Source organism: Apis cerana, linkage group LG3 (assembly GCF_029169275.1).
Source record: "Apis cerana isolate GH-2021 linkage group LG3, AcerK_1.0, whole genome shotgun sequence".
Classification (NCBI taxonomy): domain Eukaryota; kingdom Metazoa; phylum Arthropoda; class Insecta; order Hymenoptera; family Apidae; genus Apis; species Apis cerana.
The window spans coordinates 1,892,809-1,908,383 of NC_083854.1; the positions used below are offsets into that span (position 1 = coordinate 1,892,809).

Consider the following 15,575-nt stretch of genomic DNA (forward strand, 5'->3'; position numbering starts at 1 on the left):
TAAAAAAATTAAAACACAAAAATAATAATACTGCGCATATGAATGATAAAAGGAAAAAAAAATTGTCATTTGTCGTCTTATTTCGATCCCTCTTAGACAGAGGAGTTTCAAAAGAAACAGAGTAAGGAATTGGATCAATTCGCTATGAAGCATTTAGTTTTAAAGAAAAAATTGGATAAGGACGAGGAAGAATCTGAGGAAGATTTAAAACCGATCGGGGATGATGCTGATATGGCGAAATCGTACGTCGAATGGTTGAAGAATCGCAAGAAACAAGCAGTGACTTTTTCTGCTCTCAAATCGAAGATGCAGAAAAATATTATCTCGAAATTGTGGGAGAGAATGTCGGAGAAACAAGACAGAACTTTGGACGAGGAATTGGCGAAACGAGTGTTGGATCAATCAAGGTACGAGTAATTCGGAATCCGAAACACCTCGAATCGGTTTAAATCTGTATTCTGTATCTATAAAATGTTAAAAAAAATGTAAAAATATAGTTTAATTGATTTGTTTTAAGCAACTTTTTACTTGGCAAGAATTTTTGTTTCAGTTTTTAATAATGAGTCTTGATACATTTAAAAATATTGAGAGATTCGTTATAGTTTTGAAAATTCAGTATCTTGAGTATTTTTATCAATTTTGTTTGATGAATATTATTAACAAAATAAATTAAAAGAAATCTAAAAAAAAAGTTAAAATTGGCATAATTTTATAATTTTTTGTTATAAGTATAATTTAATAATTTATAACGCGTATAAATTATCACAATTAACATTATGAATGTTAATGTTTGAATCATTAGAAATTGATTAATTCCATTTTTTGAAAAATTTTAAATTTTGCCGTCAAAATGATTAGTGTTTAATATTTTTAGAACTAAAATACTTATATAAATATATTTGAATTGATTTCTATTTATTAAAGAAGTTATTAAAGTTTATTAAAGAAAAGAAAATAAATAATATAGATAAGAATATTAATATTATAAAAAAGAATTTCTAATAATTTGGATAAAATTTGTGAAAATATTAAAAACTTATAATCTAACAATAATAATTTTCTTGTTAGTATAGAGTTTTTATATTTCAATTTTTATTTTTTTAAATTGTATGCCACTTTTTTATTATTAAAAATGTAGAGGATTTTTAAAATAATAAATAAATTTTATATTAAATTATAACAAATTATTCTTTCATTATTATTAAATTATCAAATGCAATAGAGATTATTTAATTCTAAAAATTCTTTATATTATACATTATAAAAAATCAAGATTCCAATTTAGTTTCAATTTAAAAGAAATACAAATAAATTTGTATCTTCAAATCTTTGAAAATTCTCCACCCCAAAAAAACTTATTATAGTCATACTGTTTTTCCACACATCTTTAAAAATACCAAAAATATTTAAAATGGATACATATATTTTTCCTGTATACAAGATAAAGTAATGATTATATTTAAAATTAAATAACAAATAACGATTTTATTACTTCTAAAATGACGTTAAGCTCTGTGGATATTAAATATAATATAAAAATGTTTAAAAGTTATCGCCATCGAATAACGAATCGATTTATAGTATCAATTACCGCCGCTAGACAGCTTCAAACATCGCAATTCTTATTAGCATTTTGTATACTATCAGATATAACCACTGGGACCAGACAATATAGATAATAGATTTAGAACTTTTCAGTTAATGCCACACTTGATTCAGAAAAAAGTAGAAAGGAAAAAATCAATTGTTGTTGACAATCAATTGAAAATCTTTTTTGAAAACTGTTTTTGTTCGTGATCTACTTTATCTCAAGTGTGAAGTTAGACTTAAAAGTATTTAAACCTTCACTGAATAAAACAAACAATCAATTCTTTCTGTACCAAAATGCATGTCGATTTTTGTATTTTCGAATCAATTGAATTCTTCAACATCGATTCAAGTCAAACACCATTGTTTATTCAATAATGATTAATCTTGCTTGAAAACGAAATTTGGATATGTTTATAACTAAAATTAATAAAAGTTTAATAGAGTTTTTAAAAAATCGATAAAGATGTAATAAAAATTTAATGAATTACATATGTAAATAATAAATACGGCTAGATGACGTTACATTTTTTCTCATTACTGCTACATTATGAAGGTATGTCAGGTGACATCATGCTTGGCAAAAACTTGGTCACTAATATACTTAATGTGATAATGTGGCATCACATTATTCTTTTGTGAAAAAAAGGGAAATTACCACTTTAGTAGACAGAATATAGCAATTCTGTTTGTTTATTAATAAATATTATCATTGTTAATCTAAATAATTGAAGCCGAATTGAACAAAGAAGTAATGAAAAAGAAATTTTTAATCACGAATGAGATCTTACTATTTATTTAACAATGTCACTATTCATAGCATTTTGGAAACCAAAAATTTTGATTGAAAATTATTTATTAAGTTATATAAGCAATTTAAGTTTGTGTTAGATGAAGCGAGAAAAATAAAGCATGATGATAAAATAATAGAGACAGAGAGCTTTATTCTGTTTCATTCAACGCAAATTTTAATTACTTTATGATAAATAAATCTCAATGAAATGAAATTTTTGTACGCTAGTTTTTATATTTCTTTTGGATTATTTGAGCCTTCAAAGACATTCCATGTATTATTGTACATACATACATATGTATAATAGTAGGAACTTATATCATAAAACAGATAAATATTGTACAATATAATAAGTTATATCATTTAAATAATAAATAATCAATTAATTTATTAGAATTAGTTTTAAGAAAAATAAAGATGTAGTAAATTTCTATTATCGTCAAATATTTATTAACAGGATTTTATTCAGAAAAATATATTTTAATTTATTATTATTTTTTTTTTTATAAATTTTAATTAAATTATGAATATATTATAATTTGAAACTTTTTCCATATCATTTTATTTTATTTTTTTTCTTTACATAAATGAATCTATTTGTAATAATTCCAGTTTTTCAGATTTTTAAAAATATTTTGTGTCAATGAATATGTCAATGCTCGAATAAAAATAATAAAATACTTAGACAATTATTTACTATTAATATAATAATACTATTAATAACATGTTCCAGTTTTAATAATCAATAATTTTTTAAACAATAACGATCAATAGTTAAAATCTCTTTAAATTTACTCAAGAGATTGTTTTTGATATAGTCGATTCAAAGTCATCAAAATTCCTCCTCTACATTGAATATAATTACTAATATTTCTAAGATATCGAATGTTCATAAAGAATTTACCGAATCTCTCAACATTTTAACAAATAACAAACTTTCAAGACTCTCGATACAATTATAATTAAGATCATCATCAAAAGTTTTAGAAAGATTCATAATTTTAAAAATTCAAAACGGTTCCAAAAAATTCAGAATTCCAATTACTGTAGATACGAGAAGCAAATCATGACGAAATTGTGCGAGATACGGGAGCAAAAGAACATCATGGCCGAGAATCAAAGGGTCGTGGAGGATATCATTTTGCACGCGAACGAGATGGAGGATCGCGCGAAACACTATCGTTCTATCGACCTGGTCACAGCGAACGAGAAAGATATGAAAATCGAGTGTCAAAGAATGTGCGAGTTGCGTCTGAGATTACACAAAATGAAGATAGAAAAAATACGGAAGAAGCATTGGTCACTTTGTCAAAAAGTGATCGAAGATTTGCTGGCCATCGCGTTCAACATTTGCGAACATCGGCAATTGAACAATGGCCAGGTACCACTCACGCTTATCAGCGAATGGAGGCGCCTGTTTCTCAAATCCGAGCCGATCGTCGAGAAAAAGGTACCTTTCGATCTAGATACCCCGAAGCGCGAGTTGGAAACATTCATCAAAGCGGACGACTGGAGCAAACATGTCAAGGTTAGGTTGAAATAAGTTATTTTTATATTAGGAGATCATTTATATTTATCTATTTTTTTTGTCAATCGATAGATTTTGAAATTGATTAGCAGAATCGAAAAACAATAGTTTTTAATTTTAAAAATTTTATATATATATATATTATTTCATATATATAATATATAGCATAATAATGATAACAAATAGTTTTTAATTAAAAAAAAATTTTTTTAATTATCTTTCATATTATATATTTAATAATGCATCTACAAACAAAGTGTTTAGATAGAATTTCTGTATTCAACTGCTTTTTTTATTTTTTTTTCTGATGTTATAATTGAAATTAAAATTATAAATTAAGATCGATTCCAATCCGATCTTAATATTTAACAAAAATGACAAGGCAATTAAATACAGTTCAATCAGAATGATTTTAATTAAATGATTGATATAGACATTGTATATATTTTTTAGCGAAGGAAAAAAGTAAGAAATTCACTCTTTCATACATACCTATTTTATGTTTTTAATAACTTTCTTACTTTCTTGCTGCAACGTGTATTGACGGTGACAGAATACCCTACAGAAATAAATATTTTATACCGATTCATTGATTGTAGGTAATACAGATTTCTATTCTTCCATTACTTTTTAAGTAAGATAATTCTCTCTTTATTATATGCACATTATCTTCTTGAAGTAATTATAAAAATTTATTAACATAATATTTTGTAAAAATTTAATAATCTATACAGAGATATACGAAAAAATATGAAAAAAACGTGAAACGAAAAATTCTCGTTTACGATATTCAAAAATCATTTTATTTTTAATACAAGTTAAAACTTTTTTGTTTGAATTCCTCCTCCGCCAAAAGCTATCGATAGATAAAAAGAAATTAGATAAACAAAAATTAATACGCCTCTCCCCCCTAATAAAATAAAGATTGAAATACTGCAAGACACCCTCTTCGACGACTATATGGGATTAAACGAGCCTTGGAATTTTCTTTTGTCGGAGCTCGATGAAAAATCGTACGAGATACTGAAACTTGGTCACTTGGTGCTCGGATACATCGTGCATCGACTCCTCGGTGGGCTTTACGCTCGACCCCCGGATCCTTCTAAACGGTTGAAGATCAAAACGAAAGACATCTCGATCGTTCTCGGGATCGAGGATTCCAGGGCTTTCGAGACCCTCTCCTTGTTGCTCGAACAATCCAATTTTCAATTGATACGGATGGAGGACGCGATCAATCATTGTCTGCAACAATACAAGAAAGAAATGGCCGACTTCAAGTACATCGATTTGAATATAATCTTGGCGACCACGCAACTGATCGATGTGCAAATGGACCCATGCTCGACGAAACATGTTAAACATTCGAGATGGGCCGATGAAGTATCGATAGCAACGCCGGAACCTCAAAATCAAAATCCAAATCCAAATCCGAAAAAAGTCAACAAACACGTAAAGGACAAAACGCCTTCGATCAAAATTCACGAGGAAGAAGAATCGAATATTAAGCACAAGCAGACGCAAACACCGAGGAACATACCTTACGACGATATAGATCCTATATTGACAGATACTGCGCATATAGGTAGGTCTTCTTTCTTTTTTGTTTCGTGTTCTCTTTTTTTGTTTATTATAATTCGACAATTGTCGCATTATTAAAAGTATCGAATGATCGGATCGATCAAAAATAAGCGAGCGCTGATTTCTGTTCCTGAGTTGTTCGATATAAGCAGCGATGCGAAAGAAAAATATTTTGAAATTATGCTTGAATAACAAGTATTATATATTGATTTACAAATTTGATACGTTTGATAACATGGAGACTTAAAGATTAAATAATATTATTCGAATAAGGATTATACTCAATTTTAATATTTGTTTCTCTTTTTTCTTTTTATCTTTTAGATACTTGATATATGAAATTTTTATTTTTAAATCTAAGTTGGATCTTTTCCTTCTATTACAAAGAAACAAACGAATTATTCAAGTAGCTCATTTTAAGATGTAATGATTTTTGTTGCACGTTATCCGAGTATATTTATATTTTGATTTTTATTGAAATTATTTGAAATGATCAAAACATTTAACAAAGAATTTATTAATCTCAAACAAGATTTTAGGATTTATTCGCTCTTTGTTATTTCTTATATGAAAACTGGTCAATTTTCCATACATTTGATCGCGTTCTGTGCAGGTAAGTGGACCTACGAGTTTCTAACGTTGGGCGAACCTATCACGAACGATCTTGGGACCAAAATCATAATCGAGTATTTAAAAAGTAAGACGGCTGCGAAAGGCTGGGTTTTCATCGATTATCCAAATTCGTATGATCAAATGTCGTGGTTGGAGACGACATTGATGGGTACGAGCCCACCTCCTAACCCGAAAGAGCTCGAAATCAAGGACATTAACGTTGAAGACATCGAGGTGATAAAACCGAGAATCATTTTCGAGGATAAATCTGATCCATACATAATACAAAGGTTAATAATAAAGGAAACGAATTCCATTTCACTCGAAAAATTTATATGTTTGTCAAATTTTTGATACAGTGAGTGAGATATTGACATGAAATTTAATACTTTAACAATTCTATGTCATTTGAAATAAATTTTATCTATTAATAACAGTAGGATGAACTTGAAAAAAAGCTCTTTCCTCGCCGATTTTAAAAAATTATTGGCGCTGAATTCTGTTTACTCATATGCATCTGATATTATATGCATATTATATGCAAATGATAAACTTATACAGAAAAAATATTATATCAGTTATATAGGTGATATGATATAATAGTTTGTTTTTAATAATATTAATAAATATTAAATATTTATTGAGAATTAAAAGAATTATTTGCTGATAAAAAATATTTTTTAAACAAGCTCATAAAAGCAATGAAAATAATAATTTTCAAATTTACCGCATCTCGAAAAATTTATTTGAAAAACTTAGATATTCAATATAACCTAAATATCATTTTTATTCACGAAATAAAAGTAAAAAAATAACGCAAAGAAATCATAGCTCTATATTTTATTCCTATTTATTTATCCTAACACGCGTTCGATAAAATAGGAATCTGTAAAAATTGATCTTTTGAATCCTATAACGAAACTTTTCTCGTTCACGATTTTGCAGACATTCGAAAATATTGCCAAGTTCGATTCTGGATCAAATTTATGAATTCAAAGACAACACGTTCGCGACACTTTTCGTCCGAATGAAGCAACAGCCGAGGGATTTCGAGAAAGGTCATCGAATGTACGAGAAGATAGACGAACAAACACCACCTGTCGATAGTTTTTACGCGTTTCACAAGATCGCTCACGTCTTCCATTACTCGAGCTTCGATCTGCCCACTTTGAAGAAATTGGCCAGGCTCATACTCGGATATCCGAGGAAGATGTCCAAAGAATTATTCGGGGACATTTTGGAGCTCTTGGAACTAGATCCAAAGCGCCTCCCGGTCACGAAGGAGGCCGTAATTCGACGCCTCGTTAGCGATGAGGAGTTCGCGGAGCTCGAGCTTGTCAGAGACGTGGACGAGGAGGAGGAGGACATAAAGCACGAGATCGTGTCTGAGGAATTTCAGCTGGAATACGAGTTGAAACCGCCGAAACCTGGCGAATCGCACTGGCAATGGATCAATTTCCCCCTTCCCTCGACACTGTTGCAGAACATGGCCAAACTGTGGGAGATCTTGGAGGACGTCTATATAGAGGAAGTGAAGGAGTTACTGTATCTCAAGAGCGTCCACTCATCGAGCATTATTCCGTACACGGGTTTTCTATATAAAAACGCGATAGAATTTATAAAACGACCGGATCACAAGCAGGACATGATATACGAGTTTCAGCAGGCGTTCAACTCGATCGATATGGATGCGCGGAAAGAGGTGGACGTGAAATGCGAGCTGCATCGTCGCGTGGCCGATTTCCAGGTAGAGTTGTTGGGATTAGAGCTCTATGCTTGGCCAAAATTCTTTACTCGTTCATATTATATTTGAGCATAAATAAAGCAAATGTCTGTTTGAGCTATGTTTCTTTTAGAGATTTCATGATTTATATATTATTCTTACTTATTGAATTAGTCAAAAATAACTTTTAACTTTCCTTTTCAAAGTCTTTAAAATGAATCTTAAGAGCTTTATTAATTGGAAACGATTTTAGTGATGCAATAACTAGATCAAATTTGTAACTCATATTTTGTTATAACTCGAGGATCATAATGTAAAAAAGATATATCTAAATATTTGTATTAATAAATCCTCTCTATCGATAGCACTCACTCAATTTTCCTCAATTCCTAATTTAATTCGAAAGCTTATAGTCGAATCACAACGAATCGCAATGAAGGTGATTTAACGTCAATGTTATAAAATTCTTATTTCCATCTCATCATCACGAAACAGAGATCAGCCCATGCATCTTTCGTTGGAACATTTTTCGTTTACTTCTCGTCTCATGTTCCGATTTTAATCTCCAGGCCGACCTCTGGGACATTTGCGACGACAGAAGACGCGTCGCCGAAGATGAACGGAAGCGATACGTGAGCTTCGAGTGGGCTATACAAGAGGCGGTGATCCTCTACGACATTTTCATCGGTCTCATCCAAGCCGAGATAGACCGGTGCATCGACACCCAACACCTGCTGCAAGATTACTACATGGGGATGTTGAAAAAACCGTTACGAGAGTTGGGCGTCTCGAAAGTCATGCTTAACAAGATCGAGGTGAAGACGACGGAGTATGACGAGGAGGAGGAGGACGAGGAAGAGGAATCGCTGATCTACGAGGAGAAATTGACCGATCGAAAGAAAAAGGAACGACCGAAATTCAAACCTGAATTGCAGGCGCAGATCAGCCAACCCCCGATCGCCATCTGTCGGTTCGACATCCAAAAGGAGATCAACCAAGTGTTGCTCGACAGGAACAAAACGATCGTGAACGTCGAGGACACTTGCATGTTTAAAGGGCTGATGAAGAATATCGTTTACGCGAGGGAGATCATGGATGCGCTGTACATTGCGATCCAGGACACGATTAAAAGGGAACAAACGGCGTTCAAGGGGAAAGATTTATTTTTTACCGATTCCGCGGAGTCGATAAGTAATACGGAGAAGGTAACGTCGAGGATACAGGATCTGTTCTTGGAATGGCGATACGTGAGTGATTACGAGATCATTAGAATTCGGCAGAAACTCGAGTCGATAGTGAACGTGGCACGGCTGGATTTCGATTTTCTGATGAACACGATGCAGAGGACGTTTCACGGCATTTATGATGCTATCATAGACAGGTTTGTTCCTTTTTTTTTTATCAATCATGTTTTTTTAATACAATGATTTATCTTCCGATTTGTTTCACAGTTTCTCGATAAAAAATTCTTTCTTTATCACTATGATATTTTAAGTAATAGCACATGCTTAATCTACCTATATATTCGTTAATTTAAACGCGTCTAGGTATTGGCAGGAGATGAAGAGCGTGAACGAAATGATAAACGTGTTTTGTTTCGCGATCGAGGAGGGCAAAATGCTCGAGAAGGAGATGGAGTTGAAGGGCGAGAAGTTCATCATCAAATCGAACGTGTACGTGGTGAAAGTGAAGCCCGAAAAGCCGAAGAAACTGAAAGAGCATCCGTCTATGCGATTCCGGATAATCAAGCTCAGCCGGTTGATGGACATGTTCAAGCGAGTGGCGCCGATCGGGATCATGTGCGAGCGCACTCTCGTTTACATTCTTCAAGACCTGGTCTGTCACGGCCACGAGGAGGGTGAACCAATGATGCTTCCATGCAGATGGTATGACCTTTATCCGGAGGATATTTCCAATTTGATCCACAAAATCTTCAAATCCGTGAATTACGTCGATTGGAGGGAATTTATTGTTTACGCGATGGACATCCCATATCCCACTTGTCGGGAAATCTTGATCACGAGGGATCGTTTGCGGATTCAAGATTACGAATTGAAAGAAGTGGTGACTCTAGCTCAGTACCAGAGGACGTCGTTCTGGTTTTTCGAGAGCACCGAGAACTTGATCAATTTGACCCATCTTCGAGAGGAGATTGATAAACTGGACATGTACGAGGAGGAATACTATCACTTCGGTGTTGATAAAATTTCTATACTTTCGAAAGGTATACAGAGGGCATACATCATGCCCCAAACACTGAAGGCGTCGTGTCTGGATCCTGAGGAGGCGCTCAGGCGACTATTGGCCAAAGACTTGCTCGGTCAAATGTACATGATCGATTGTGAGTTGATTAATTACACGGCATTGCTGTTGGCTTTTTGCAAGGACAAGAATCCACGGAATGGATTCGCAATGGCGCTCGCTCTCGCCATAGGGAATCCTGTGTGCACCGATATGGAAGAAGGAGAGAAATACGTCAAGGAACTTTTACAGCAAAAACAATTGGCCCATGATCTGGGCACTACTCTTCTCAAGATTGAAGAGGCTGTCAAGGTAGGTATTGATTTTTTTGGGAACGAAGGCGCTTGAAATCTTGAAACACTTTTGTTAGAAGTGCATAGAGATGAAGAAAAATCGTAGCTGATAAAAGTTAAAAATAAAATGTTTTAACAAATTGAATATTATCAAATTTAATGTTATTAAATTTAGGATATTCGTAAGATCGATATCATCGATGAGCAATTGATTTAATTGAAAAAAAAAAAATAGATTAATAATTTCGTCGATTAAATATAAAATTTTTAACGAAAACAAATGATTAATAAAATAACAATTATTGTTCAAATAATTTCAATATTATGATTTTTTAATAAGAATAAATTTGAAAATTTATTTAAAAAAAATCTAAAATAATGTAAATAATTAATGTTGAAATTATAATAATAATTATTATTATTAAATTATAAAGTGAAATTAGATTATTAGCATAAAATAAATTAAATTCTTGAAATTATTACTTAAAATAATTTTATTTTAAACAATAACAAAAATTTCTTCATTGATACGTTTCAGGTAGCAAAGCTGCTAATCAATTATATCCTACAAAAAGTCGAAAAGATAATCGAACACAGAGAATTGTATGGCGACGAAGGTCCACCCTTCGATGAAACCATTTATCCTGAGGGCGAGGAAATGGAGGGATTTGAGGAAGAGATAGAGTACGAGATAGAGACTCCGCCTGAACTCTCGGAACTGATCATTTATTGGATCTCTTTGGACCTTTGTCTCGTAAGAAATCTAATCTATTTGCACATATGAAAAATGATAACATCTTTATAATTAAAATTTTTGTTATATATAAGATTTAATATATAATTTTAATAATTTTAATGTTCAATTCAAATGCAATACAATCTGTTTGTTTCTATCACGCTTGATTTTGAAATAACGCTTTATATTTTGTATAATAGCATAATAGCGATTGTTAATACATGAAATATGTTTTAAGAATCGATTTTAGAAATTAAAATAAGTAGAAAAGTTAGTATACACGAATAAAAGTTAATATTTATTCGAATGATTGTTAAAAATATTGATTCTTTTCATTTATCATGAAGATAATATTCCAATAATATAAGAAAATAATTAAAAAAAAAGATATTACTAAGTTCTAAGTGTTAAATATCAATACATTTTTAAAATTTAAAAACTACTTTTTTAAAAATTTATTCTTTGAATATTGATTAAAAATAAAATTAATAAAAAGAAAAGTAGAAGATTTTAATACATATAAACAGAATTATACAATTTTGAAGTTTAATAATTTTTAATGATTAAAGATAAAAAGTGTTATTATATATAAAAACTAAATAAAATGCTATTGCAAATTAGAATTCATTGAAAATAAATAATATTAATATATAAATATTGTATATATAAATATTCTAATAAAAATCTTATTTATCGATATAATTATTGAAAAAAATGAAATATCTCACTCAATTTCAATTATCTTGACTACGTCAAAATTCTAATGGAAAAATATTTTTTTACCAGTATATCATACATATTTTTTTTACACTCAATTTTGCAATCGATTTTACATTTAAATTGATATATGCAACATATCAATTTTTGTCAAATAAATAAATAATGCATACAATGACTACAAAAAATATTTATATATTTTCTAAAAAATTTTTTTAATCATATTTTCTATGTTTCATTATTTATTACTAAATTTTTATAGTTATATGAAAGCAATATTAAAATATTTGAAATATAATATATTTAAATTTAATTAATTAATTAATTAATTAATATTTAAATATTAAAATAAACAAATACTTCTTGTAGTTAATATTATTTTTCAGTGAAATTGATTTTAAATTTTAGAATATCTATATTATATATTCTTTACAAAAATAACTTTACAAAAATAACTTTTTTAATTAAATAACTTTGTCATAAACATTTTATAAAAATGAATTTTTCTCTTAAAAAAATTTGATAAAAATGTTAAAAGTATTTGAATGAAATTTGAAATGAAATTTATGATAAATTATGCTAGATTAATTATTTTCAGGTTAAATAAAATAAATATAGATTTGATTAGATTAAATTAAATTTTAATTAGATATATATTATTTTCTTTAATTTAGCTATTTTGTAATAACTAATTGGCTATCAAGTAAATGAATTTAGATTTAATTTGAATTAATTGATCTTCACAAGTATATATTTAATTATATGTAATTTTATATAATGCTAAAAATGAAACTTAAATATTGTAAATTTGATCTAACTTATGTTTTATTTAAACTTAATTCAAACTTTTAAAAAGTATATAATATTTAATGTTAAAAAATTTTGATATTATGCAATTTGGATTGATGTTTGAATTAGATTTAAATAACAAACAATAAGATAATTATAATTCAAAAGAATTATATTGTATTATCATTATTTAAAATTAGGAATATTTTAATAATAACATTAATATATATTGATATAATTAGAAGTTTGAATAGATTACAAATATTGACAAATATTTTAGTGTTATTTATTCTACCTGTTGATTCTTTCTAGCCGAATTGAATTAAAAAAAAAATAACACATACATAACCTAAATCTATTCAAAACTTAATCTAAATAATAATTCAAATCTAATCTAAAGCTAACTAACTTAAATTTATCTTAAATCTAACCTCAATTCTTCAAATCTAGTCCAAATTTTGGCCCTAATCTAAATTTATTTTAAACAATTCAATATTATATTTAATCCAAACCTAAATATCCAAATCTAAATATTAGAAATATATATACATATATATGAAACATATTTTTTATTAATATCTCAGAAAATGAAATCGTGCACTTATATTTATGTACAAGAAATAGTAGTTCAGAATAATAACCAAGCTTTTAAAAATTGGCGAGATTCACCCTCTTTTTTAAATATATAATTATTTAAAAAAAAATAGTTGATAAAAATTAATAAAAATTAATAAAAAAATATTAATTTTTTTTCGTTTCCATTGTTTCAGACGGTACTAGCTGCAGCTTTGCCATGGTATTTATTGATGCAGCCAGATATTATCGGCCCATATCCATCAATGCATGAAAAATTAGCTAGCGTATTTGAAGAATTGAGAGACAAGGAGCTTAATCACGACAAGAATATCGTTTTGGCGCATCGGTTTTTAAATCACGATTTCACGAAACGATTGTTAACCGATGTTTCCAAATTCACCATTAAGGATATGAAAACCATCGTTGAGGAAGTTATTCTAGAAAGAGAAAATGCGAAAAATCAACAAAATGCGAAATCTTCGTAAAAAAAAACTTTGTTCTAGATATCTTCTACATTCTGTTAGATATCTATATCTATTTTATTTGAAGTAAGAATAGAATAAATCGCTCATTGAAATTTATTTAATTAAATTAAATTACTTGAATAATTAATTAAATTACTTAAATAATTTAAAAATATTTCTTAATCATTTTTGCATTATATTTGTGAATGGATGATTATTAATTATTTTTCTAATATTTGTTATCTCTTCTGAAAAAATTGTTAAAAATAATATAAATAAAAGAAATAATAATTGAAATATAAAAAAAACGTCTTTGTCATATTCACCGGAAACATTTATAATATAAAATACTTTTGGCACTTATAACATTTTTTTTTAACGCAATGAAATTTATCTATTTTATTAGTTTTTGATTAACTATTGTTTTTTTTTTAAGCATATATATAGTTAATGTTTACGCTGTTTAAAGAACGATTTTCCATTTTAAAAAAAGTTAAATTCCATTTTAAAAAAATTATTGACAATTATTTATCCAGTTAAATAAAAAATTGAGCTTTATCTTAATATATATAAAGATAATATATATATTTAATTATTTTGTGTTCTTCTTTTCTAATTTTTAAAAAAATATTATTGATTTTACGGTGACCAGAGCCATTTATCCTGTGTAATTTCTAAAAAGAGAAGAAATATTCGATGAAATGAAACATGTTGGAATTAGGTGGAAGCTTTAACAGATTTATTGTTTCGATACATTACGAGCGTAACTTGTGAAAAAGTTCTAAATCCTTCAATAAATTTCAAAGATATCGCGTACACGAGGATCTTTCTAGTCTTTATAATCCTCTTTTATTTTTCATTTCTCCTCGATATTGTTCAAATTAACGAGAGGTATCGAACGAACGATCCTCGTGTTCGATTACCTTAATATCTTAATACCTTAATATCTCGGTATAAGCGACAGATTATTATAATCGTGTCCGTATATACAATCGTATAAACACTTAAATATCACCTGTTTACGCTACTCTCTTCGTTTCAATCGTCGTACCTTTTGTAAATTTACGCGAGAAAATCGCGTATAGCAACGAAACATGGATTAAACGTTCAACGAATAAAAATTTGTATTTATCCTATATTTATCAACGTATTTGCCTACGAAAATATTCATTTTCTTACGATATGCTGATATCGCCACTCGAGGCGAGTATAAAATTCATCGCTCAACGAAGAATCATTTAGAGCAGTGTTTCCCAAAGTGATTTTGAGACACGATCTCTCTTCATAACAACTAAATAAATTGCGATTTTTTTCTTAATTACAAAAAAAAATCAAAAATATATTATTATTGACAAGATAATATAAATATAACATTTTATTTTTAGAGATGAATCGTACGCACACACACACAAGGTCCAGTAGAAATATCAGTGAAGTATTAAACATTTGTATTATAACGAATATAAAATATTTCATATTTATATATTGAGAGATGAAAATCATAGTGAAATAAATCTAGCTAATAGAAAATGGAATGTTATATGTTTTATAACATAAGTTATTTTTAAATCATTAGATACACAAAACCAATGGCAGAATTGAGGAATACGAAAGATATACAGAATTTTCAGAATGTCAGTTTTTCAAAATATTTCTTATATATGACTTACACCATTATGATTTAAAATGTCATATGATCATGATGAATCTTTAACAATTTTGTATCCACATGATCAGTTGTGTAATTTATTGTATTTTCATAAATATACTGAAATAAATAAATGTTGAAAATTTTCATTATGAAATTTTTTATGTAAATAATTATATAAAATTTACAAATTGGGAAACACTGATTTAGAGGGAACAACGATCGAAACAAAATAGAAAATAGTAGTAGCTAGCACCAGTAACTGTAGTATAAGTAGTAATAGTAATAGT

At 28.8% G+C, this 15,575-nt stretch overlaps 1 protein-coding gene across 1 annotated transcript; it reads left to right on the forward strand.

Moving 5' to 3' along the window:
- Positions 1 to 2: 2 nt before the first annotated feature.
- Positions 3 to 13,945, forward strand: LOC107992523 (sperm flagellar protein 2-like). The gene is made up of 9 exons (XM_017048457.3): positions 3 to 407; positions 3,431 to 3,908; positions 4,833 to 5,490; positions 6,100 to 6,388; positions 7,044 to 7,845; positions 8,391 to 9,202; positions 9,369 to 10,374; positions 10,894 to 11,109; positions 13,368 to 13,945. Exons 1-9 carry the CDS (start codon positions 145 to 147, stop codon positions 13,656 to 13,658), a joined length of 4,815 nt encoding a protein of 1,604 aa, XP_016903946.2. The 5' UTR covers positions 3 to 144; the 3' UTR covers positions 13,659 to 13,945.
- The last annotated feature ends 1,630 nt before the right edge of the window (positions 13,946 to 15,575 follow it).